This window comes from Seriola dumerili, unplaced genomic scaffold (genome assembly GCF_002260705.1).
Source record: "Seriola dumerili isolate Sdu_G_001 unplaced genomic scaffold, Sdu_1.0 BDQW01000040.1, whole genome shotgun sequence".
In the NCBI taxonomy this organism is placed as follows: domain Eukaryota; kingdom Metazoa; phylum Chordata; class Actinopteri; order Carangiformes; family Carangidae; genus Seriola; species Seriola dumerili.
Window position 1 is genome coordinate 5292520 of NW_019174295.1, and position 26931 is coordinate 5319450.

The 26931-nt window shown below is 39.2% G+C and overlaps 1 protein-coding gene across 1 annotated transcript; it reads left to right on the forward strand.

The window, feature by feature from the left end:
- The first annotated feature begins 2563 nt into the window (after positions 1 to 2563).
- On the forward strand, positions 2564 to 26076 carry rad50 (RAD50 double strand break repair protein). The gene is made up of 28 exons (XM_022738808.1): positions 2564 to 2583; positions 3410 to 3543; positions 3768 to 3851; positions 4433 to 4584; positions 4718 to 4903; positions 5046 to 5250; positions 5720 to 5848; positions 6455 to 6620; positions 6820 to 6878; positions 7331 to 7465; positions 7906 to 8112; positions 8328 to 8510; positions 8808 to 8965; positions 9077 to 9252; positions 9928 to 10165; positions 12903 to 13092; positions 13319 to 13445; positions 13822 to 14015; positions 14212 to 14322; positions 14762 to 14854; positions 15112 to 15225; positions 15441 to 15568; positions 15722 to 15823; positions 16064 to 16186; positions 23267 to 23352; positions 23471 to 23613; positions 23730 to 23863; positions 25006 to 26076. The coding sequence occupies exons 2-28, from the start codon at positions 3415 to 3417 to the stop codon at positions 25190 to 25192; spliced, it is 3939 nt and encodes a 1312-aa protein (XP_022594529.1). The 5' UTR covers positions 2564 to 2583; positions 3410 to 3414; the 3' UTR covers positions 25193 to 26076.
- The last annotated feature ends 855 nt before the right edge of the window (positions 26077 to 26931 follow it).

Consider the following 26931-nt stretch of genomic DNA (forward strand, 5'->3'; position numbering starts at 1 on the left):
TTTTTTGTGAAAGGAGTTTATAAAATGTAAAAAGAAACAGACAGTTCAGTGAAAGGTAAGTCTGTCAGTTCAGCTTCTGTGTCTGGGACTGATGTCACTCCAGAACATCTCACTTATTCATTTATAAAATACAGCTCATTCTAACTGCTGTTATTTTATGTCACTGTATTCACATGGTTTGCCCTCTAACTTCTCCCGCTTGCTCCTTTGCGCCCCCTCTCTTCTCCACATATTTCTCTCATACCACTCTATCCTCACTTGCTCTTCCACTGTATTTTGATGATAAGCAGGAGTGAACCAGCTGGTTCCCGGTTCGTCCGTGTGATTATCAAAAACGGCAAGTAAAGCAATTCCATTAGCCATTTAGACAGGGAGGGTGACTGTGGGCATGTGGGATTAGGTTTTCACACTCAAACACATAGCTGCAGCTACACATTATAACACACACATACACATACACCTCCAGTGGTCCAACACAAGACACAAGGTCATGGCATTTTCATGTCAGGACAGGATGAAAATAGAAAGAGGGCCATGAGCTGGACAGACTGAGGCACAATGAGTCAGTGGGCTGATAACACAGACAGACTGAATCAGTGGGCTGAAAGCAGAAGGCGGTTGTGGGTGTGGGTGTGTGTGTGTGTGTGTGTGGTTGTGTGTGTGTGTGTTTCAAGGCGGAGAGAACAGAAAGGAAGTCAGGGAGATGATGTTCTCAGGTTTTTAGGGGGTTAGCTGCAGGTCGGAACACCAGTCCTGCAGGTCCCTGTGGACGTCTGCAAACTGTTCTTCAACCCCAAACACAGACTCAAAATAACTCCTGTCCCTTTATTCCAATTCGATTCATTCGCTCCCTCCCTTTCTCACACACACACAAATACACACACACAGTTTCTCTGCTGTCTTGCGAGTATTATGTTCTTACTCATACCATCTGTTTATACCCTGTTTAGTTTTAATACTGGAATGTGGAAGAAGAGAGGATTAGAGAAAGTGGAGTTTTCTCCCTTTCTACCAAGCTACTGTGCAATTTTTACATCTGTTCATTTGGTACAGTTTTGAATTTATTATGTAAATTGTGAGATTGGCATCTCATCTGCGTCTAACTGGCGTGTAATAGGTGAGATACTGCAGTGGCCAACAGCCTCACTACAACACAGCATCACAGCAAAACTCCAACGAATAGGTGCCAAGCATTATGAGGAGAGAGGAGAAGACAGGAGAGGAGAGGAGAGGAGAGGAGAGGAGAGGAGAGGAGAGGAGAGGAGAGAGACTATGTATTATCTGTGAGATTTGGCAGCGCTGACTTTTCCACAGGGAAACACTGTCCTCTTGTGGTAAAGGTTTTAAAATCAGAGACTATAAAGAACATAAGAATAGGCCCTTGTGACTGACAAGGGTTCACTTCTGGACTAAAGAAAAATATTAGAATTAGAAACAGACAAAACTAGATTTAGAATAAAAACAAGCACGAACAATGCTGTAAAGCAGTTTAGAGAGTAGAGTAAGGAAAGAAGAATCCCAACACATGAAAAGTTTCAGCTGTTTTGTAATCTTTGATGAAGCTGGTGATAATCTACATTTTTTTTATACTGGCAACAAATCTGATGAAATCAACAAAACATACAATAAATTTATCATAAACAAGTATCACCAGGGGAGTCAAAGCCTTTGTGCCATAGACCTGAATTATTGTCCAAAACCTATTAAAAACACAAACGTGAGACACACTGTTGCACTGGGAGTGACAATGTTTTTTCATTATGATGTATAGGGGCACTGTAGTTTGTTTTAAGTCAGTTCCACAATAATATCTGCCAAACTACAGTACCCAGCTGTTAAATTTCTCAATTAGTCAATTAATTGTTTGGGGTTTAAAATGTCAACAACAACAAAAAAAAAAACTGTGTGAAACACCCATGTCAAAGGGAGCAAATCCTCACAACTGAGAAGATGGGATTGGGGAATGTCTGGCATTTTTTGCTTGAAAAATGACTAAAACGATTAATTGGTTATCAAAATAGCTGCAGTTTTTCTGCAAATTTATAACTGACTAATCGTTTCGGCTCTACAGAAAAGTTTCCTAAAAAGGCCTCAAATATATAGGCAATTTTCAGATGGACACGTAGATTAGAATCATAGATTATAGATTTGTATGTACAGAGCAGAAAGGGTTAAAGGAAAAGCGAAAGCCTTTACAAAAGAGATAAGAAGAAAATGTTATCGTTTGATCAGAAATAACTTACTGGTTGGAGTTTGCCATTCACCACAGAAGAAGACTGGCCTCAGATGACTTTCAGCCAAAGAAGTGGAATAAATAGAAGAGGTTCTCGCAATTGCATTCCTTTGGTACAGTTAAAAGTTCTTCCATTAAATAAACAATGAAGTGTTTGTGTAAATTAACATTAATTTCATGCGTGGACAGCTAACTAAACTCAGTGACAAAAAACGAGTGTGAACTCCTGTTCTATACCTCCGTATTCTATATCCCGGAAGTCAGACGTCCTCACGTTTTACGTCACATTTCCCACAGCGGGAAAAGTATACTTTCACGTTTGAGCCGCACAACGAAATCAACATTCTGAGGTGGGTTTAATTCATAGCGTGGATATGGCTGGATGCCTCTGCTACTGACGAAGACTATTTCTGTTACTTTACGGAGGCTGGATTGTGTGTTAAACGCTGCAGCGTAGCACGAAAGCTAAACTTCTGTTGTTAGCTAGGCTAAATTGACAAGTGTGTGAAACATCAGACGTGCCTACACGGTCTTCAAGACAGATTTATTATTTAACTTACAGTGACGTTTTAAACACAGTAGAACGAATAAAAAATCCATAGCTTCATCATTTCATCAAGAAATCAGCTAACGTCCAGAAGTAATAATATCTCTGTCTACTCACTGCAACTGTGTGCGGACAGTGACCTGTGTTTCCCCTAAACTTAACGTGAACCCAACTTCTTGACCCTGCTTTGTGATCTTACATATCCTGGTTTTACTGTCCATTATGATGTACCAAAATTGTCAGTAAATCATGGGTGTCTGCAAAGTTTACTATTCTATGATTGTAAATAAAATGTAATACACCAGCTTTTCAATAACCCCTCAGGTGAAAACTGTCAGGATGGTACTTTCTGGAATATGCTTAAATTAGTTGCTTCACAGTGCGAACTGGCAGCAATTTCTAAAACCAAATGTCATAGTCAGCAGATCAACTGATAGAGCTAGCCACCACGATAAGACTGTTTGTCAGTGTGGCTGCCACTAATTTTAACCTCAGTGTCATGTTCTTTCAGTTGATCTCGCAGTGAGGTGCTTTGGCACAGTCTCTTCTGTTTTGATCACTGCTGCTGATTTAAGTCATGTATTCACCTTCTCTCTTTCTCCCTCCCCCTGTCTTTCTCTTTCAAAAAGTAAACATGTCGAAGATAGACAAGATGAGCATCCTGGGCGTGAGGAGCTTTGGGATTGAGGATAAAGACAAACAAGTCATAACTTTCTTTTCTCCTCTGACTGTGCTGGTTGGACCCAATGGAGCAGGGAAGACGGTAGGCTGATCGTGAAGCGTAGCTCGCAGAGAATGAATGTTGACAGTATGCATATGAGATGATGTGTATTTGGGATTAAGCTGGCTGGATTTATAATTTGTTATCCCTTGTTTTTTCAGATATTGCAGAAAAAGTTGAATGAACTTTATTTCAAAATGATAAATGCAACTCTCATGTTTTAATTCTTCTACATTATGACCCTTGTCTTTTTTTTTTTTTTCCAGACTATTATTGAGTGCCTTAAGTATGCAACAGCAGGAGAACTTCCCCCTGGATCTAAAGGGGGTGCCTTTGTTCATGATCCAAAGGTGAGCTCATGCTCCTGCATTGGTTACAGGAAGTGGCTCTTTTAGAGAAATTTTCTTTGAGGTGTCAGTTTATCTTAATCTATAACTGCTAATTATGCAAGGATGCTAGAATCCAGACTTTTAAAAAATAATGGGAGAAAGTAACAGTGAAAATACAAGTGTCAATTGGAGTGAATGGGAAAGTGTGTCCAAACTTTTGGCTGCTCCTGTATTTAGAAAGAGCAGTTATTTTATGACTTCAATTGTTTGAATCTACAGAGTTAATCTAGAATTTAATTAGCAGTCCGAGGTGCACTGCACATTGAAAGCCAAATTTAAGTCAGTTTATAACTCCCAACTCCTCAATACGTGTGCAAGTCAATTCTTACATGACATTTATCCAATTATGGAATGAAAGTTAATTTGTATTCATACCTAACTGCTGTATTTTCACAAACGTCTCATAATCCTTTCCTAGATTCGTGTAAGAACTGCATGGAACTATTAAATGTACCAGAACTTCTTCTTCAGGTCTTTGTCAGATGACGATTACTCCTGCTATCCTTGTTGTTAAAAGGAAATTTATGCTGTGTGAATTTCAGGACGCCCATGAGACAGATGTGCGAGCACAGATTTGCCTCTTATTCACAGACGTTAATGGAGAGCAAGTGACCATCCATCGCTCCATGTCATGCACTCAGAAGGCAAAGAGCTACTCCTTCAAAAGCTTAGAGCAGGTCATCACCAGAAAAAAGTAGGCCACTGTCTCTTTTTTTTGTTTGTTTAATATTAAAAAAAAAAAAAAATGTTTCTGCACTGAAATTAAGGTTATATGACCTTATATGACCTTTTTCTTCATGTGTTGGCTTCTATCATCTTTCATCCAGAGACGGTGAGAAGGTGAGCTTGTCATCTAAGTGTGGTGAACTGGACCGGGAGATGATTTCTGCCTTGGGTGTATCGAAGTCTGTGCTGAATCACGTCATCTTCTGTCACCAAGAAGAGTCTAACTGGCCACTGAGTGAGGGCAAGGCTCTCAAAGACAAGTTTGACTCCATCTTCGCTGCAACCAAGTAAAGCTGACACGCTCTAACACGTTTGTTTATATTTGAATGCTAAAGCAGCATATCACCTAAAATGAATCCAAAGCAAACATGCACCTAACCTGCATACGCCAGTCGGATATGTATGACCGTCTGTTTGTCTTTCTTCCAGGTATATCAAAGCTCTGGAGACGATGCGCCAGCAGCGTCTCGCACAGAACAACACAGTCAAACAGTGTCAGGTGGAGCTGCGCTACCTGAAGCAGAACAAGGAGAAGGCCCAGCAGATTAGAGACACCGTGGCCACCAAGGAGGCTCAGCTGATGGCGTCTAAGGACAGCATCCAACAGATAGAGAGCCAGATTGATCCACTTGAGGTAGGTTGATGATGCATGTTTGTGTGTATGTTGATACCGTATGCACTGTTATGCAAAAGTTTTTGGCACTAAAATATTGGAGAACTTGCCACAAGTTCTCCGTGATGATGTTGAGATGAGGGATCTGTGGGGATCAGACCGTCTGTTGGAGGAATCTTCTTGCTGCTGAGGATAGTTCTTTGTGACTCTGACTATGTGTTTGGGGTCATGCTGCAGAATGAATTTGGGACCGATCAGATGCCTCCCTAATGATATCGCATGATGGATAAGAAGCTAAACATCTCAAGTGCTTACAACTTTTTTCACAGTGCTGTGTATGTGAAAGGACAAAGCCAACAGACCATGGTGTATTTGTCACACAGTTGTAACGTACAGGAAGCCCTGGAGTCTGGGCCACATATCGGGGCATGTCTAAAATATAACAGTAATGCCCCTTATGTAATTATTTACATTTCATAATCATTTTCAGAATCGACTGATGGATATTGATACAAAACTTGGGAAAGTGATGAAACTGGACAATGACATCAAGGCTTTAGAGAGCAGGAAAAAACAAATGGAGGAGGACAACAGGGAGCTGGAGGAAACAATGGAACAGGTAACAGAATAATAATATATATATGTATATATATATATATATATATATATGTGTGTGTGTAAAAAAAAATTTCTTTTTTTTCTTATATGATGAAAAAACTTTTTGTGAGTTACAGAGGTAAATTTTCAGTGTGATAACATGTCTCAGTTGAAGATTGAAGGTGCTCTAACATTTTGTTTGTCAAAATTGTGACATTTTCTAAAGACCACATTGCAGAGTGGTTGCACTCATTTGTGTGTTTCCTGGGAGTGGAAAATGAAAGTATAAATGAGAAAAGTGGAGGTAGAATTAAGTTGCATGTGACTTGCACCACGTAGTTCTTGTTTTGTGCCATAAAACCAACATATTTCCTGTTTGTTTACTGTAGATGTAGTGCCTCAAATGTAGTAATAATATAACGCTCTTCCTGTGTGTAGCATGTGCACACCTGAAATAGGTGGATGATGTGTCTTGATGTTTTTATCCAGATCATTTTTAAATATTCCATTGGTGCATATATATCATAAGAACGATCAGAAGAATCAAACCTCTGACCCTGAGAGTTGACTAAGCTGTACTCATTGAACTTCAGAGCCACTCTAAGCCAGTGAACTGTGTCTGCGGCAGGTGTTTCAGGGTTCAGATGAGCAGCTGCAGGACATTTATCAGAACCACCAGAGGACAGTGAGGGAGAAGGAGCGGAGGCTGACAGACTGCCAGAAGGAGGTGGAGAGAGCTGGCCGCGAGTGTCAGAAACTGAACAGAGTCAAGGCTGATCTGCTGGTAGAACAAGGTACCCACACGTGCACACATTTACCAGTCAGCGCACTAAAGACAACTTTTTTGTGCAAAATATTATTTTGCCTGAAATTTGTGTATTTTTCAATAAATAATGTCAGTGATACACAGACAGAAGGAGGGACAGACGGGTCCATGAAGAGATATTTCCCGATGACTAAATTAGCAGCTGAAATCCTCCTCTCCTTTCACAGGTCGTCTTCAGCTGGAGGCCGACCGCCACACCCAAAACATCAAGAATCGTGACACTCAGGTGAGAGAAAAAGATAACTGACTCTATACACTCTTTCTGCTGCACTGAACACACAGTCTTTGTTGTTGGTTTGGCGAAGATGTGCTTACATTTTTGACCACGTCCAGGTCTTGTTCCCATGGGGGTTGAATGCAGTTATTATGAAATGTAACGTTTAATGTAATGCAATGAAAGACAGGGAACAGGTGATTGCTATTGCACACAGCTATTACTTCCAGTTTCACTCACGGGTTCCTTCATATCACTAGTCATACAGAGTGATTGTACTACAGAATAAATTATGTTTCATATACACAGAATTGAGTTGTTAACTGTGTTGAAAATTAATTTCATAATGGAGGAAGCGTGATCTATACCTAATGATAAAAAAAAGTTCACTCAATTCTTACAAAATGAGGAATATATATCATTTCAAAACATTTTTACTGGGTACTCACCCTTCTCTTTCTCAGGTTCGCTCTTTGTCTTCCTACCTGGAAATGGAGGGTTATGACCGACCGCCGTTCACCACTCTTCAGCTTGAGAGTTTTCACCGTCACGTCACTCAGAGACTGGAGCAGGAAAAAGAGGCAGTCAGTCAGGTTTTGGTAAGAAATTTCCTGTTTGATGTGTTAAAACATGAAAAAGAATCCTGCATCTTCAGGTTTTGTATATTATTTCATACAGAAAACATGATATGGTCTTCACTGTTTCAGTTTAATATCTTAAAGATCAGTTGGAATCAATTAAAGTAGACAAGACAACTTTTGTTTTGGGATGCTACTGTTGAAATATAAAGGGTGGTTTGTGTAATCATTTTATAATTTGATATACTCATCCTCAAATGATTCTATTTTTTTTTGTAATTATGGATAAGATAAAATCACAAAAGGTGATTATGTGTTATAAGTTTTTCAGCCCTGGTATCTAATGCTACTAAACAGCTGTTATCTTACATTTTCACTACAACCAGTCAGTCAAATCATGAATGCATCCGCTATTCATGATCGTCTTGCATAATGTCTCCTCTTCTGTTCTGTCCGTTCAGGCGGACCTGCAGGAAAAAGAGCAGCAGAAGCAGCAGTCCATTGATGAAATGAGGGATAAGAAGACCGGCCTGGAGAGAACAGTGGAGCTGAAGAGAGACCTGCAGGGAAAGAAGCAGCAAGAAATGAGGAACGTCAGAGCAGAGCTGCAGAGGCTGGAGGGGTCGTCGACTCGACTGCAAGAACTGGAGAAAGAATTGGCCAAAGCGGTGAGTATAAAAACGGGGGTTATGTAAAGGTTTCTATTATTTTATTTTCTGTACGCCCCCCTCCTCATCTCCTTTCAGCTGGATAAATCTGTAAAATACTGTGTTAATGATCAGCTGAATGTCAGCTGTGTGTGTGTGTGTGTGTGTGTGTGTGTGTGTGTGTGTGTGTGTGTGTGTGTGTGTGTGTGTGTGTGCGCGTGTGTTTTCCTCTTCAGGAGCGCGAGCTGCAGAGCGCAGTGCAGAGCTCCAACGTGGAGGAGCTGAAGGCCGAGGTCGTGGAGCTCCAGAGGGAAAAGGCCGAACTTGACCGCGCACAGAGACAGCTCGACCAAGAAATGGAGATGCTCAACACACACACGACCGCACGCACACAAATGGAGATGCTGAATAAAGACAAGGTAATGTGTAACCGATGGTGCGTCTTTTCAGACTGGAGGGAGAGCCGCTGAAATTGTTACCAAAGATCAGAAACACAACCTACTCTACTATACTGTTTTTCCACTCTCTGTCTCTTGTGTCTTCCCTCCTTTTGTAAAAGCGAGAGACCCTCGGTGGTAATTGAATCGTGTTTGCTCATCTCCTTTCTCTGCTTTTCTCTTCCCCTTCTTCATCTTTCTCTTTCTTCCTTATCGGCTCCTGTCGTCTTTCCTTTCTCTGTTGGCTCTACTCTTGTCTTTCCTCTCTCGTTCTTCCAGACAGAAAAGGAGGACCAGGTACGTAAGATCAAATCTCGTCACAGCGAGGATCTGGTGTCATTACTGGGCCACTTTCCCAACAAGAGAGAGCTGGAAGACTGGATCTACGCCAAGTCTAAGGAAATCAACGGTACCAGGGACAGACTTGCCAAACTCAAGTTAGTAAGATTCATCTGCATTTAAGAACATAAATTATGAAAGAAAATGATTCAAAAATGATCGTCCTTTGGCACTGACCAGTCTGGTGCTGTGACTGTAATTTTTCTCAGTAAGGACCTGGCATCAAGTGAGCAGAATAAAAGCCATATTTCTGCTGAGCTGCGTAAGAAGGAGCAGCAGTTAGCCAGTGACGAAGAGAAGTTCTTCAATGTGTGTGGCAGTCAGGATCTGGAGCAGGACCTGGGCAAACTGGGGGAAGATCTGGAGAAGATATCTAAACAAAGAGGTGAATACTTCGAAACAAGAAAAATTAGAGGGATGACGTCTGTCCTGGTGGGATTAAAAATTATTTTTAGGGTGCCGACCATGAACCCTGTGGTTTCCCCGTCTCGCTCCTCCCTCATTTCCAGTCATGTCTCTAATGTCAACTCTCTAATAAAGACAAAAAATACCCCAAACTACAAAAAGACTTTGAAAAAACTTTCAGACAGATAGGTGAGATGACATTTTGACTGAAGTTGCCTTTATGAATGAAACTTTCTCTGAATCACACACTAAACTTTGAATTTAAGGTACAAAGCCTCCACAAATCAGCAGCTCTGTTTGATATCGTTTCCTGTTTGTGGTGTGCGTGCTATAATTAACCATTAACTTCCGTTACTTTATTTGAGTGAATTCTGTACTTCACATAAAGTGTCCTCAAAAAAATCCCACAATGGAAAGAATGTAGTGTCCTGAGCATGAACACATCACACAATGCAATGCTTTTGACAGATGTGTGATTTACATTGATGTGACACTGGCACCTGGCAGACTACTACAGACAATAACCTTTTACGGGCCTTCTGTTGTATCTAGTGTCATTATTCATTGAGTCAGTGTTTGGAGTAAAACAACCGAGGAGCTCATTACCATACTGTGTAGCAGACACATATTTCTTTCTCTACCTGTCTTTGTATAGCCATGCTAGCAGGAGCCACAGCAGTGTACACCCAGTTCATCAGCCAGCTGACAGAGGAGAGGGAGCCCTGCTGCCCTGTCTGCCAGCGGACGTTCCCCTCAGAGTCTGATCTGCAGGAGGTCATCAGCGACATGCAGTCCAAACTGCGCCTGGTGCCCGACAAGCTGAAAAACACTGAGGGGGACCTGAAGAGGAAGGAGAGGAAGAGAGATGAGATGATGGCTCTCAGACCTGTCAGGTATAGTGTAACAAGTGTACAATGACAGTGCGACAAACGTATCATTAGCTCTATGACGGCAAGATTTTCATCCCGTCTTAGAGTGTGGCCATTCGGGCATAATGATTTAATTATTGATTAATCTTTCAAATATTAGAAAAATGTGGTTAGGAAATACAAATTTCTATAAGCCCAATGTGACCTGTAAACACATTACAGTAAAATAAAAAGGAGAAAAGCAGTAAATCTTAACACCTTGAGCAACTGTAACAAGAGAATGTGGAGGAAAAGGGCAATAAGTCCTCAGACCAGACAATGATAAACACGAATCGGGTCGTGCTTTACTACAAAAAAGCAATGGCATTATACACAGCACAGGGTAAAACTAGCACACTCTTATCAAGGAAGACATGTCAGCTGTGTTTAGGTTTGACTACCTTCTGTTGTGCTCCGAAATGAATTCTAAATCAGCTTGAACATCCCCTTTATCAGCGCATATGCTTCCTCATTTGAAAGTCTTACACTGGAGGACATTAATTCTAAAACAGTAAACTGAAATTGCCAAAAATATCCCAGAAGCATTCCTCCAGTCACCCAAACACAACACACAGCAGACTGTAGACTCGCTTGTCACACTAAAAATAGATATTCAGCTTTCATCTGCTGTGTTCATTCAAGCAGCACGGCATGTAGAGAAAATAGGATCCTGAGTCCTGAGCGGCCCACCGGGGCCGTGTAACACTAGATTGTTGCACTGAATTTGATTCATGAAAATAAATAATTGACCATGAAAAAAACATGAAGGGCGGATTTGGAGTTCATCTTTTAAATAAGTCTGCAACTGTCATTTGTACAATTCAGATTATAACTTGTTTGTACAATTTGTACAATCCTGTACAATTAAATGTGTGCTTTACTCAAAAAGTCAGGAAAGTTTTGGTCCATTTTCCTCTCACAAGTTTAATATGAAGTATTCAAAGGTATCTTCATATGAACTGGTGTGTGTTTTTAGATTAACCCATTAACACCCCAGTTTTTGTGCAAAAGCCCCAAAATAATGTACCCAAAACAAAAAGGTTATGTGGTGGAATTGTAGAAACATTTTGTCTACAATATTTTTTTTTTTTTGTATAAAAAAGGAATACAAGTCTTATAGTAGAAAAAACTAATTGGAACGATCGTCAAGTCTGAGCTAATTCTGTGTCAACAGCTGTTGCAGTGATATGAGCATCCTAAAATACTTGGACAGGTAGGTTCAGGAGACTTGGGGGCTTTCAAACAAAAATATAATTTGACAAGGTTGTGTGAAGACTCAGTCCGGTGCAGACCAAAACACACCTGAAGAAGCGCTTCCAAGGCTAAAGCGACCCAGGGGTGAGGCTGAGTATTTTAAAAGATTCAAAGTAATTAGATAATTCATTATAAAAAAATAAGTAGAGAGTAGAGAGCAGGTTTTATGACATGCACTCCACTAGATGGAGCTAGGTTCTCATATGACTGAGGTTTTATCCTTGGTTCTCTCCCCTGTCCTTCCATTACCTGAGCAGAATCTTTCTCTCTCTCTCTCTTTTTTTTACGTGACAGTTTTATATCTAAACTTTCAGTAAGATATGCAGAAGAATTGAATCTGTTGAAATCTCTGAGTTAAAGTTCATTCAGAAGAAACTAACTCAAACTACTTGAAACCCATTAAACACTTTGATCTTGACATGATACACCAACTGAACCACAATTGAAATCCTTCTCCATGGCAACGTTTTGCAGCTCGTGGAGGATCCCAAGGCGTTCCCAGGCCAGATCAGATATATAATCTCTCTAATGTTCTGGGTCTATCCCGAGGCCTCCTACCAGTTGGACTTGCCTGGAAGACGTCCAATGGAAAGCACCCAGGAGGCATCCTAACCATATGGCTGAACCTCCCTCAACTGGCTCATTTCAACGTGAAGGGGCAGCGGCTCTACTATGAGCGTCCTCCGAATGTTAGAGCTCCTTATCCTATTTCTAAGGCTCAGGCCAGACACAATGCGAAAGAAACTCATTTCAGCCCCTTGTCATGCTTTCAAACATTACATAAAGCTCATGACCACAGGTTAGGGCCACACTGAAATCACATGTAAAATCTGGACTGTCTCTAGCTGGATCTATACATCTGAGTTAAAGAGTTAGACTGTCCCTATGCCACAGACTGCACTGTAGTCGACGGGCACCTCCTCAAACATGGAACAAAACATCAGGGCTACTATCAGTAACTGTGATTGCATGGGGAGGTCTCTGATGCTGGTAAAACCAAAAGGCTCAGTTATCTTCTCCTTTTCAGTAATGTACAGTACATCTAGCAAAAACCATTTCCACTGTGAAACAAGATAGACTCTTCCCACCAGTTTTTTTTGGTGGTGATATCAACAGGTGAAATCTAATGCTGAAATATCAACCAAAACCTGAGCCACAGGTATCTACAGGCAGGACTACCATTTACCGCTTTTGTTTAAAGTATAATTCCAGCTGAGCATGCAGAGGACACCCTTCTGAAGTTTGAGTGGTCCTGTGTTTCAGGTGAACCCTCAGGGAAACAGATCATAGATAATTTGAAAGGGTGTGTTCAGATTCAGGGTGTAATTCGGAACAATTTCCACCACGGACATCCATTCATTCATCCACAAGAGGCTTCAGAGAAAACGGTTTCCTAAATAGCCGAACTGTCAAAGGTGCCTTTACTCTCTACTCAGAGTATATTCTTCGTCTCTGTCCTTTCTCGCAGGAAGTCCATTGTACAGTTTCAGGAAAAGGAGTTGCCTGAGTTGAAAAACCGTCTGCAGACTGTGAACAGAGAAATCGAGAGGCTGAAGGGAGACGTGGAGGAGCAGGAGACTCTGCTCTGTACCCTGATGTCAGAGGAGGAAACAGCCAAGGCCTGCCTGCAGGACATCTCTCTCATGGACAGATACCTGGTACCATCCTCCTGTCCGTCTCTGTCCGACCTCTGATCTTCAATAGCCAAAGCCAGTTCCTGCCTCTGTAATGCATTTCTTTGTCTTTCCCCCATCTTTTCCACGTTACGCTCTTTCTTTCTCTCTTTTCTTGCCCAGAAAGAACTTCCTTTTGGAAAAGTCTTACACATGCCTCCGCCCTGTCTTTCCTCAACTAACAGTGGTTTTTTTTTTTTTTTCATTCCAGATGGACCTTAAAGAAGTGGAGAGGAAAATAGCTCAACAGGCAGCCAAACTCCAGGGAGTAGACCTGACCAGAACCATCCAGCAAGTCAGTCAGGAGAAACAAGAAACACAGCACAAGCTAGACACCAGTAAGATGACAATATACAGACACACACCCATTTAGAGGGAATTTCTTTTTTATTTTTTGTTTTTCAAGTGATTTTCTTATGTTGTTTCATCATCACTGCCTCTCTTCTTGTCTTTACTCAAATTGATGAGTTATAGAGCTCACATGTATAACACAGCTTATCGATACAGCACATGGGGTAACCACACAAACAATTTTACTACAAGTAAGAATTAAAAGTATAAGCATCTGTTTGATTCGCTCACACAGTCCAGCTGACTTTTACAACAGGCGCATTGGAACATGAACGCACAGCTGCACATGAGCTGACTGACATCAGGAGCGTCGTTGTTTTATTTTTTTCTTTTCTTCGTCTTTACCTATTCGTGTCCTTGCAGCCTCCAGCAAGATGGAGCTGAAACGTAAGCTGATCCAGGACCAGCAGGATCAGATTCAGATGCTGAAAAGTGCTGTGAATGAGACGAGAGCGGAGAAGCTCCAGCTGAGCAGTGACATGCAGAAACAGCAGCAGCTGGAAGAGCAGTGTGTCGAGTTCACCACCGAGATTCAGACATTAACCAGGGACATCAGGGTACTTGTTTTTGTTTGCTCATGCAAGATTCTTCTTTTGATAAGTTGATATAGACCTATAAAGTCACCTTTTCTGTGTGATATGTTAATGGTTTACTTCATTTCTTTTTTTTTTTTTCTAGGTGTACAGTAAGAAATGAAAGTCTGTTCCCCATGAATATGCAAGGCTGTCCCTTTTCCCCTCTCTTTTTGTCCAGGACGCAAAGGAGCAGCTGTCCCCTTTGTCTGCTGCTCTGGAGAAGCTGCAGCAGGAGAAGCAGGAGCTGGTGGATCGCCGGAGGCAGAGGCAGGAAGAAGGGCAGGAGAAGGTGGACATGTGCTCACTTTAATTTCTCTTTCTCTGTCCTTCAAATTCAGCAACAAATAGTTGTTTCACTCACATGGGACTGGACAGGGTAGATTATATTCTCGTCTCCTTTTTATCTCTTTCTTCTTCTGGTGTTACTCCCTCCTTTTTTCCTTTAAGCTTAAAGCTTTTGCTTGAACTGGAACAGGTAATGATTGGCCTTTTCTGTGCTGCCTGTTTTTTTTTGGTTTTTTTTTTTTCTATTGGATATACTGTATTTAATAGTGAAACGTTAATGTTCAATAATAAATCTGAATTATTTTAAAAAGCCTGGAAAGATGGAAAACTATCTACTGTTGTGATTCCAGTTTAAGATAACCATGTCACATTTTCTAATAATGAAATTAGGTCTAAAAGCAGTTCTTCTGTTACATATGATTGTTAATATGTGTCACTGATAGGTCAGTTCCATTAAAGAGAGAGTGAAGGCGCTCACCACCTTGGAGAGAGACATCACCAAATACGTTGACGAGGGCAAAAATGAATACAAAGAGGTAATATGTTTGCCAGCATCATACTTGATACATAAGTTTTTTCTGATTCCTCCATGTGTCATTTTGTGATGGACATTAAACATATGCGGTTACCATAAAAGGTAAACAAATGCCGCCGCCAGCTTTCCTTTTTCTTCAAAATAACTGTGTTGTTTCCTTTGATATTACTTGTAGAAGCTCAGCTCTAATTGTGTTTTTTTTTTTGAATTTTTGAATGTACTGAACAACTTTAATGACACTGTCTGTTTTTGTTGCAGCAAAAAGAGTCTGAGCTTCAAGAAACCAACACTCAGCTGCATGAGGCTGAGAAGCAAAAAGAGAAGATCACCAAGGAGATGGGAAACATCCGTCAGGACATAGACACTCAAAAGGTACAGCTTCCTGAGTCATTACTGTCTTCATTCTTGACTTTCTGTCTTTTTTCCTCTACTTGTTAAAGAAATTAGTAGATTCTTAAACTGTAAAAAAAAAACAAAAAAACCTGTAGACCACCAAGAAGATGGTGGAACCTGTGTGACACAGCCTTCTTGTTGCAAAACACTTTTGTTAACAGTTAATACATTTTTAATATTTTCGTATTCCTTAGGTCCAGGAGCGCTGGTTGCAGGACAACCTGACCTTGAGGAAGCGTGTGGAGGAGTTGAAGGAGGTTGTGGCTAAACGCGAGGCTCTTATGAAAGACATTGGCAACATGCAAGTCTTGCAGTTACGCCAGTAAGAGCACTACGCCATTATCAATCCTTTGTCAGCACTGTCACACTTGAATGTTACTGTTGGATTTACACGTTGGCAGACACTCCAGTGAAATCAATGTCAGGCTGGTAGTAATATTAGAAGTCACTCACATCTCCTTCTGTGGTCGCCCAGAGAACGACGTGAAGCAGAACGCAAGCTGGAAGACTTGAAGAAGAACCGCAGTATAGCACTGGGTCGTCAGAAAGGCTTTGAAGAGGAGATACTGCATTACAGGTGAGACGCGTTGTTTCGTTTGCACTCTACAGAGCTGAACCAAATTCAGAGATCTTCATTATTATACCAGTATAGTATCTAAGGCTGACGTACGGTGTGCACCTATAGTGGTAAGAAAATACATTATTTCCTCAGCAAGTTAACATTTTCATGACTTAATGATACATAAACTCAGGTGATTGTTTAACTGCTCTGTGCAGCCCTTTGGCTACTCTAGTACTCACCATTGGTTGCTTACAGAAAAGAGCTGCGAGAAGATCAGTACGACAAAGCTGATGAGCGCTACAAAAACAAGATGATCATAATGAGAACCACAGAGCTGGTAATTAAAGACCTGGATCTCTACTACAAGGCCCTTGATCAGTAAGTGCAACTCTAACACGTCTACATACACACACACACACACACACACACACACACACACACACAAGTAAGTATTAACCACAAAGTAATTTTCAATCCACTTCAAGTTTAACAAATCAGGGATTCCAATGAAGTGTAGGTTTTCATTTTAGTGGTGAGAATTGTCTTTCTTTTTTAATGAGGTTGTTTTATGACCAACATTTGAACAAAGAAACATAAAGCAGTTACTGAGAATTTTGGTTGAGAGGGTGGTACTACTAGAAGACGTCATCCTGGGAAAATGTGTGTGCGTATACAGTGACACAAAGTGAAACAGATCTGAATGAACGATAAGAGTGACACCATAGAGACACAATACATGAGCGTTTTTGCACAGATGTGCCCGACCAATATCTTAAAAGCACAGAAAATAGTACAGTGACCATCATTATTTTGTACTGGTACCATTGCATGGAAACAACAGATATTCATTATGTTCTATTGTTTTGTGTGATATGCCACTAATGGGGCTCTTAAAGTGATGGATACAGTGTCTGTGGGTTTCATAATAAACAGACAGAGAAAATAATGAAAATAATCGTATCACATAGCAAAAACTATACACCAATATACAGCATTTCATAATATAATTTATTATTAATAATAATAATAATATTTTCTTTTTATTTATCCAGTGCTTTTAAAGGCACTCAAAAGATGCTTTACACAAACAATATTAAACAATAAGCAAAAAGACGTTACACAAAAACAGAGCAACAGGAAAAATAATTAAAATGTGGGTGGGTGAAAAGGAAAAAGCCCCCAGGGAAAGAGTTGAGTGTTGGTTAAAAGCAACTTTAAAAGGGGGAGTTTTGAGTGTGCTAAGGTCTTACGCGTAGGTAGCACTGTCAGTAAGGTATAGTTTGAACTTCAGCGTTTTTTCTGATATGAGACGAACTTGCTCTTCCCTTTTGAAGTTAGGTCATCAAAACCACCACAAAGTGTCAAGACTGTTACTTAGAAAGCCAGTTGCCTCATTGGGAAAAGTGAGTTTGAACAGTGATGTCAATTCTCACTACTCCAGGTAGTGGCAAGGAGGTGTTTATTAATATTAATTTATCGACAGTTGAGCATTTGACTTGACTATCACTGATTTCCAATTAGGGCACTGTGCAGTGATGCAGTAGTTTTCACTGTCAGCTCACAGCAAGAAAGTTTGAACTACTGGCTGGATAGGACCTTTGTTTGTTTGGATGTTCTCTTTGCATGTTGAAGGTTCCATATTGTAAATAGTGAGAATTCCATGTCTTTGTTTTATTATAAAGCAGGTCTAACTTCTGCATAAATACTGTGAAAGTATCAAAATGCTCAGTCCATGGAAAATTGCTCACAGCCCATATTCAGAAACTGTGACTTGTAAGGAGTGATTGAGACCTCTGTAAGGTCTGTAAGGTGATGTCACAACCATACAATTATGGGGTCATGGCCTTCAGCCATGTCCTAAGCACAGCCCACCCACCAACCTACCAACCCTTTTTTTTTTGTTGTTGTTTTAATTTTACTAACAACAGCCGCAAACAGTCATTCCATCGCTGAGCTAGCAATCTACAAGACAGAAAAGTGTTGAGGCAGCTCTGCACAACTGTTGGATGTCAAGAAGTCAATGTGTCATTGCAAAACCTTCCCAATGACGGTAAAAATTAGAGGCCAGTGGCTTAAGTTTATATTTTCTGAAATACCGGAGCATTTAAGTCCGAATTTGACTGTTAAGCTCATTTCAGCCCCCACTGACCATCACTATTTGAATCTTCTGGCAAGTTTTACCAAGCTACAGTAGTAGGTTACAATCTGTTAACCTGTGGTTGGCCTGGCCATGTGTCACTGAGAAAACGGCCAGTCAGCAGCCAAATGTTTGATGGCCTATATTGATTATATGCTTCTCTGAATGAAAATCAGAATCAGACTTTATTCACCAAGTACATGTGTTCAAGGAATTTGTTTTGGTATAATAATAAAATTAGGTAGTTAAGATCATAATTAAAACAATTAATAGAAAATAATCATAATAATAATAATGTTATTATACAATATGTAATATATATATTATAATATAATATATATATAATATACAATATAAATGATTGATTTTTTTCAGAGGGAGTTCTGTATGTTCAATGTAGTGCAAAATAGTGCACTATGTAAATAGTGTGCAAAGATATCAGTCATGCTGAGAGTTGAGTGCAGTGCAGTCAGTGGTTTGATTAATGTACTCTGTACACTAAAACACTGGTTTGCATTCAAGTTCCTGTTGCATAAATACAAATCAGTGCATGATTTCTGCATGAGTTTTGTTATGTGTGTTTAGATGGTGACAGATACAGATGGTTCATAGGTAGAGTTGTACTGTAAGAACAGCTGGTTTTGACTTTTATCAAATATGACAGGTATCAGTCTGTATTTTGTTTAAATTCTTAAGCTAAAACTGGCTCCCAGGTCACTTTACAGAGATGTCCTCTGGGAAGCACAACTTTCCCTGTAGTGAATTAATCTTTCATTTACTTTCACAGTAGTCAAAGCAGTGACGAGATTTGTGGTAAAGTATGTATGTTGTATTTTTCTGCAGTTTCCTGTGTGTAGGGTGACAAAGTCTATTCATTGTGACACGTCAGTAGTAATGAATTTAATTTTGGGGCTTATCTTTTGTCATAACAATGCAGTAGAGAGTGTTATGATAAATATGTGATGTGCATTCAAAGTGTGTAGCTGTAGTGCAGAGACAAGAAGGTGAGTGGTTGCTTTTGAGGGGCTGTAGTTTATGGGAGTACATACGTATGTCCTAAAGTAATCGCTCACATTTTTGTTTTCATGAGTGATTGCACTGCGCGCTATATAGAACAGAACTGATAAAACAAGACTTATAGTGAATGGATTTGAACTGCAATTTTCTCATCGTCCCATAGCTATCTAACAAAGTGTTGGGCTACTGAACAAAATCTTTGTTCCATTGGACGTCTGTAGACAACTCACTTTCCCAAAGGCCACTAGTAGAGAAGTCTGAACCTAGATTTTTCTGTCATTCTGTTGAGGCGTTGTGCAGAAATGCTTAGCTGCTGTACTTAGGTTTTATAATGGGAGGGGAAACCCTGATTAATAATTTTAGACAAGATTCCAAATATTTGCTGGTCCCAGCTTCTCTAGTGTAAGGATTTGTTACTTTTCTTTGTCATAATTTTAAACTGAACAGCTTTAGGTTTTAGAGTGTTGGGCCAACAAAACATGACATTTTAACTCATTTAAATTCAGATTGGTCTCTGAAAAATGATATGTGTAATGTAATGTAATAAAATGATTATGCAGGCAGCACTAATACATTTAGTTTATTATTCTGTATATCAAAAGTAAAAAAAACATTTAATATATTAAATGTCACATAGGGTATGCATTAAGAGAATCAGCAGTCGAATCTATGAAATACAAAATTAATTCTTAAGTGCGACTTACTACAAACCTTGTCTCAGTATGTCAGTTTTGTTTTTCACAAGTATGACCATGTTACTATCACTTGCATCATTGTAATGTGGCATCAGTCTCACATTTGCAGTGGTGATTTTTGTGATAAAACATATGCACATAATTGGAAAATTATCACCAGGGTTACATGGCATGATAAAAATACATCTGTACTGGAGGACTTTCTATTTCAAAACAAAACTGCAACAGTTTGGTCGCCAATAGGTTATTATTTTATAAGGCATAACTCAGGCCTTCAAGCCTATGCTCATTATGCTTTTTCATATTCCAAATACATTTTTTTCTATTGAAGTCTCACAGAGAAAACTGAAATCTGATCAAAATCCATATGTAAAGTCATGGTGGAAAAAGGTTTTATTTATTCTTTTTGGATACACTAACTGAATTTGAAAGGTATAAGCGAGCCTCAGTAAGGAAGTGGAAGCTCACCATCTTTGATACCATCTGAGAAGAGAACAGAACACGAACTTATCATTTACCGATGTATGTGGGTTAGTTAAGTCACCAGTAATTGCACTGTTATCAAGATCGAAAGCGGGCTTAAGCAGCCTTCCAGCAGAGCAGGCATCCAGGTCACAGTTTCTGTTTGAATACACAGAAGATAGTTTCATGGTAAGATGTTGTGATTTGGAAAAAAAGTTAATAATAATCTCCCTTTGTCATTCACTTATTCAAATAAGTTGTTGTGAGAGAGCAATAGGTCAACATCCAAGACAAGGATGTGAAAGTCACACGTTAATAATCTCTGTTTCAATTTTGTAACTGATTGTTTGAATGTCTGCCCTGTTTGTTGTTTGTTTATTTCTTTATTGGTATTGGGCAGTGCACATTCCATTCATCTCCAATGATGTTTTAAAATCATCTAAATGTGCTGGGGTTACCTCAATAACTAATTTCTACCTGTGGTCTCAAGTAGTTAATTAATATGTCTAATACTTGAATGCAGCATGTGGCAAAGAAAGTCCAACAGAAACTAATTATTGTCAAAAATCACATGAAAGTGATTTTTAAAGACATTCAAGGATCTACTGATACAGCAAAACAAAATCTAAACACAGTGTGTATCATGATGTAATAAATGTACATTATCATGCTACACTGATGAAATTTGCTGTTACTATACAGTTCCTATAGAAAGTCAAGATACCTTGTGGAAAATCTTTACTTTTTGCCAGATTACACCCTGGAAATTGAAATGTACAGATATATATAACCCTCATACTCAGAGTGAAAATAACATTTTAAAAATTCTGGACAACGTAAAAATTAATTAGTGCGATTCCTGGTTGGTTTAGTGATCAGCCCCTTAAGTATTTCTCAATATTTTTCAGAGCTGTCACCTTTTTTGTCGTTTGTTTGATGCTGTGTAGGAAAATTAGTAAACAAATCTGCAATGTGTCTTTTTTTAAAAATGGGTTTCGATTTCAACTTGTACAACCAATAAAGTAACTATCTCAAGTGGGTATGATGATTTTCTATAGGCACTGTATCTAAACATCTTCACACTTAGTTTACACTTATCCATGTATTACTGAAACATGTTCAAATTCATGCTCAACTAATTGAATTGAAAATATTTCAAACAGGCTTCCAGGTTACTGGGTCACAGCCACAGAGCAGACACTGTAGGTCTGTATACCAAACATTGTGTCTGGTGTTGAATTAGTAATCATAAACTGGTCATCAAACTGATGTCTGATGTGCAGAGGTGGGTAGTAACATTTACAGATACATTTACTGTTTCAAGTCAATTCTTTCAGTAAATTACACGAGTTGTAGTAGTTTTAATGCAGCAGACTTTTTACCTTTACTTGGGTAAAAAATAAAAAATTTTGCATGCCCAAAAAAAAAGACATGGCAGGACATGTGGATATGATATGTATTAATAACATATGGTCTTCCTCAGGTAAAAGCTAAAATCGAAGAAGTGAACACACCTGCACTTAATAGACATTTTTTTCCAAAAATGTCAGATGTATTCCTGGACTTAAACTCTTACTGGCTGAAGAAATGTTTCAGCAGACCCCCTATAACTCCATAGTACGTTAGAGTTATTCAAGCTATAAATGTGTATCACTGTTTCATGATATATTGTGTTTTATTCAGGTGAATGATGTGGATCTCACTAGTTTGACTGTTATTTCCAAAGTATACCTATTTTGAGTAAGATTAGAGATTGACACCATACATTTACTTCTGTAATCTTATAGTATGCACTTAATCATCTCAAAGCGTAAGGACAGTGTAACATCTTGATCCTCTTTAGGTGTTACAGTAGTCATGTATTTCATAAGCTACCGCAGGGCTTTGCCAGATGATGTCACATTGCATTGAGACCAAAATGAGTGCTATCCAAAGTCTCTCGCTACAACTCAGCAAAGAAACACTGTCCGGAGAAAAACAGGGAGAGAACTCTTTACTAAATAAACCATAGCTTTGGAAAATGACCTCAATTTGATTAACTCAGACTGTTGAAACTTTATATATATTATATATATATTTCTGCAGACTGTTTACAGACATTAATAGGCTTTACCAGCAATATGCTGTATTTCAAATGTAAAATCACTCTATTCCTCTGATCATGACCAAGTCGTGTTATATTTTTTGATATCTACAAGTCGAATACCTTTTGCAATAGGAAGTCGTAAGCCATTACTTCCTTTTGCTGCATAAGCAGTTATGTAAATAAGATGCAGTAGGTCAGATGGATGGATAAGGACTGCTCTACTCCCTCTCTTTTCTTTCTCTCTTCATGGTTCATCTGTTGATCCACCATATAAGGGCTTTGTAAGAAGCACTGTTAGTTATACTGTTATCATTCTGGTGTCTTTCAAACCGCATTACAGTTTCTCATCAATTTTTGAGATTGTAGACAAAATGCTTCTTGGTATGCAGGAAAGTAACATTGATGCACTGATACGTTATCGTTGTCGTTTGTCAATATTAGATGGATTAAGTTTCTTTCTACTTTCATTTTTATTTTGTAGCTGAATCATCAGAAAATAACTTAGTCAGTCAAGCAAAAACTTTTACATACATCAAGCTTTGTGATGGCTTGTGATGTGACAGTTTGAAGTCAATAACCTGACATTTTTGCACACTGTGGTGTGGTCTGCATATAGTAATTGTAATGATCAGTTTAATTCACCATATACTCTAATCCAGCACTAGGTCATTATTCCCCTTTTCATCTGGGATACTGGTTACATTTACACAGTTCTGTCCTGTTGTTTCATTGCACATCGTTAGCTCTGTTGCATCAGGACACATTAAAGTGACACAAATTTTCATTTTTTACACCTTGACATCTATTAGAAGCAGGTGTGCTTGTTGTGGACTTTGGGAAAAGTAATGGCACATATGCATAAGCAAATACAGACATAGGCGGTGCTTGATAGCCATTTTGGGCTCAGTGTGGGCTGACTTTTATACTATTACTATTTTTATTATTATACAATTAAGATATTTTTTACTGTTTGATGTGCAATGTGATATTTATAACTCATGATAATAAACATAGTATCTAGTAAACTATTGGGTTTGTACCTTTCTTTTTGTTTTCCTCAGAACAATCATGAAATTCCACAGTATGAAGATGGATGAGATCAACAAGATTATCAGAGACCTATGGCGTAGCACCTACAGGGGTCAAGGTGCATCTCCCTTTTTTTGAGAGAAAATTAATATTTCTATGTTTTGTATGTACATAGTTCTCCTTCCTCATTGCTCTTTCTGTCAGTGTTTCATTGCTCCCTCTTGCCCGCTCTCCAGATATTGAATATGTGGAGATCAGGTCTGATGTGGATGAGAACTCGTCTGCTGGGGTGAAGCGGAGGGTTTACAACTACAGAGTAGTTATGGTGAAAGGAGACACAGCTTTGGACATGAGAGGACGCTGCAGTGCCGGTCAAAAGGTACCAGAGAAGTATTTTCTGTATTAGCAAGTATATGATGAATGTAGTAAAACTACAGTATTTCCAGTAAATCTTTATGTAAGCAAGTGAAGTTGTATGTCTGTGTGTGTGTCTAGGTGTTGGCATCCCTGATCATCCGCCTAGCTCTGGCAGAGACCTTCTGTTTAAATTGTGGGATCCTGGCCCTGGATGAGCCCACCACCAACCTCGACCGGGAGAACATTGAGTCACTGGCACACGCCCTCGTCGAGTCAGTACATAGACATACACACACAGACACATTGTACACCTCTTTGTGGGGTTTCGTAATTGACACAATGCATTCCCTAGCCCCTTACCATAACATTAACCATCACTAGTGAATGCCTGACCCTGAACTAAACCCAATTCTAACCCCATTCATAAAACGAAGTTTTTAACCCTCAAACAGCATTTATAAGTAAAACAAGGCCACACACTTGTACCTCTATTCTATATTTGTGAGAACCCTCACTGACATGATGCAATACCCCACCCCTAACCTGGACTGACTGCCAAGTCTTACCTGAAACCTAAAACTAATTTTAAAACCTTAAAACCTTAATCTTCAAACAGACATCTTAAGAAGGGAGGAAAGTATCAAAACTAGGTCTGAACGTCAGCAAGGTCTCCACAAGAATAGAAGAACAAAATACACACGCAGACACAATGCAACATGGTGGCTGCAATTTAGAAACCTCTTGGAGATCCATATCTCCAGTTTTGGTTTTATAGCCATTATTAGACTGATAAAAGCTCTGTCAATGCACCGACAAAATGCACAGGGCTGCTTTGATGTGGACATGTTGCTATAGATGCTGGAAAGAAGAGGAAATACAAACCAGAAAGTGCAAGACGCTGCAAAACTGTCTCGCACTGCTTTAAGAATTTTATAATTGACATATAATTTTATGATTAAATGTGACTGACAGTTATCACAGCAACAATTATTTGCTCTTCAGCCTCAAAGTAAGTAATTTTTTACCATACAACTCTGCATTAAGAGCTGTCTGCAGCAGCTCACACTCACTGAAATGAATAAGGAACCTTGACAGAGTGCTGTCTTCAGTCTGAACATGGCCTTGATAAGAGCAGGTGATGTCATCAGATGGTAACTAATAGATGCAAATGTAGAGATTTATTATAAAGATACAAATGATTAGATTAATTATTTGCTTACTTAGGTTAGCTTACCCAACATGTCAAACATTGAACATATAGATTCTCTATTTCAAGTATGGTTAGAGTATGGTTACAGTTGCATCATCCAGCAAACACTATTATAAAACCACACCTCTGTGATTTTCACTCCTTGTATTTTGAACTACAGGAATTTGATGTTTTTTGTTATTTCCTCTTGCTTGCTCTCCCCAGAATCATTAATAGTCGCTCTCGCCAGCGCAACTTCCAGCTTCTGATCATCACCCACGACGAGGATTTCGTGGAGCTGCTGGGGCGGTCCAGCTACATCGAACACTTCTACCGTATCCGTAAGAACCGGGACCAGAATTCCGAAATCATAAAGTGTAGCATCACTTCCCTCTCATCCTATCTCCACTGAGCAGATAAATGACTCTGAAAAACTCCTGTGGAAATACACAGTAACTCTTCATCTTCTTAGTTACCTTCTGGGTTGGGCAAAGTTCATGTTCAGTTCATTTAGTTTAAAAATGGTAATAATAAGATGTTTCATCCTGGGTTTTTGATGCATGGAGAAAATACACTTTCAAGTCTCTCCTTCCATTAACTGGCTGGAAAATATTTAGCCTACCCAAACCAAATATCCATGATACAACATTTTTACAACATAAAACAACATTTCTACATAAAGGGCAATCTGTGTCCCGTCATTTTCTCTATCCTGCTGGAAAGAAATTTCAACTCTTTGGAAGCATACTGTGTTGATAATATTCCTTTCCATTATCACCTTATCAACCTAAATTTGATTGTTACATCCTGTATCACACCAAAGAAGTAGCAGGTGAAGTGCCTACAAAACTCTGATTAAATTCATTACTTCCCAAGTGTCCCATGTCACCTGTTTCTTCAAAGGTTCTTTAGATGACACAATAAAAACATTTAACAAACTGACACTCAAAGTTATGATCCTAATAAACATCTCCTGTGTTTTGTTATAACACTGAAATAACCTGAGTGAAGCACAGCTATCTAATAACTCAAGTATGTGTAATTCTGTTCACGAATGGCAAATTGTAAAAACATTCATTGTTCTTGAAGTGTTTAAGAAGTCTGCTGTAGATCGAGTCTCTTTGATATTGTCTTTTTGAGAATAGCAAAGTGTCTGTTACCCATCTGATGGCCAGCAGTGGCAACATCAGGACCTGTGCTGCTTAGAAATTCAGGGCAATACTGCAATTTTTAGTTCTTTTCTTGTTTGCCAGTTTGTGAGCTCATAACATTGTATCATTAAATTTCTGGCTGCTGTATGCTGCTGTATGCCACTGTCTCTCTTTTCTCTTGCTTGTGAGAAAGATTTTTTTTTTTCTTGCATTTAGTGCATTCAGCTCTATGGACCCAATTCAGAGAAACATAGCTGAGTTTTGGCTGATCAACCACCAAATCTTATCTCTTTTTGTGTATTGAGGGAAAACACGTAGCAAAGGCGTGGGCAAAGCAAGTATAAATCTTCCTCTCTCTGCCAAGACCTCAGAATGAGCTGCAAGCTAGCAATTGAGCCATCAGTCCAAGGGCTTCTTGAAATAGTTTCTTCCAGAGGTTGACCGCATCAACAAGCTAGAATCATGAAGATGATGATGCTTCTCCTGGTATCCGCTCTGGCTCTGCTGGTCAGTCCAGCTGTTACCAGTCCTACTCATCATAACCTAAAGCGTATAATGGATCTGGCTGAAAAGTACAACGAGTCTCTCACTAGGGTAAGAGCTCATCTGATAAACTGTTTTCTGGCTTATTAAATTGTTATTTTATGTTATTAAAACCTGTCATGTCAGACAAAAAGCCACCTGGAATAATAAATTATCAATTTTTTCTATTATGTGCTGCAGGAATTCTTTGTGGAGGATGTGCAGAATCTGTTCGATACCGGCTGTGGGGTGAGAAGAGTGTTTTATCTTTTTGAAGCATTGTTGCTTGCATTTCAAACACTGGTGTTTGGCAAAATTAATGTAACTGTTGTAATTAGACAGTAGCACGAGTATTTTATGAACTTATATTTGTGTTAGCTTTGTATCTGTCTTCTGTCAGGAACCAAACACGACAACTTAAAAGCAAAGATTGCAATGAAAATAGAATTGGCCATTTTTCATCATTTTACAGTAGGTG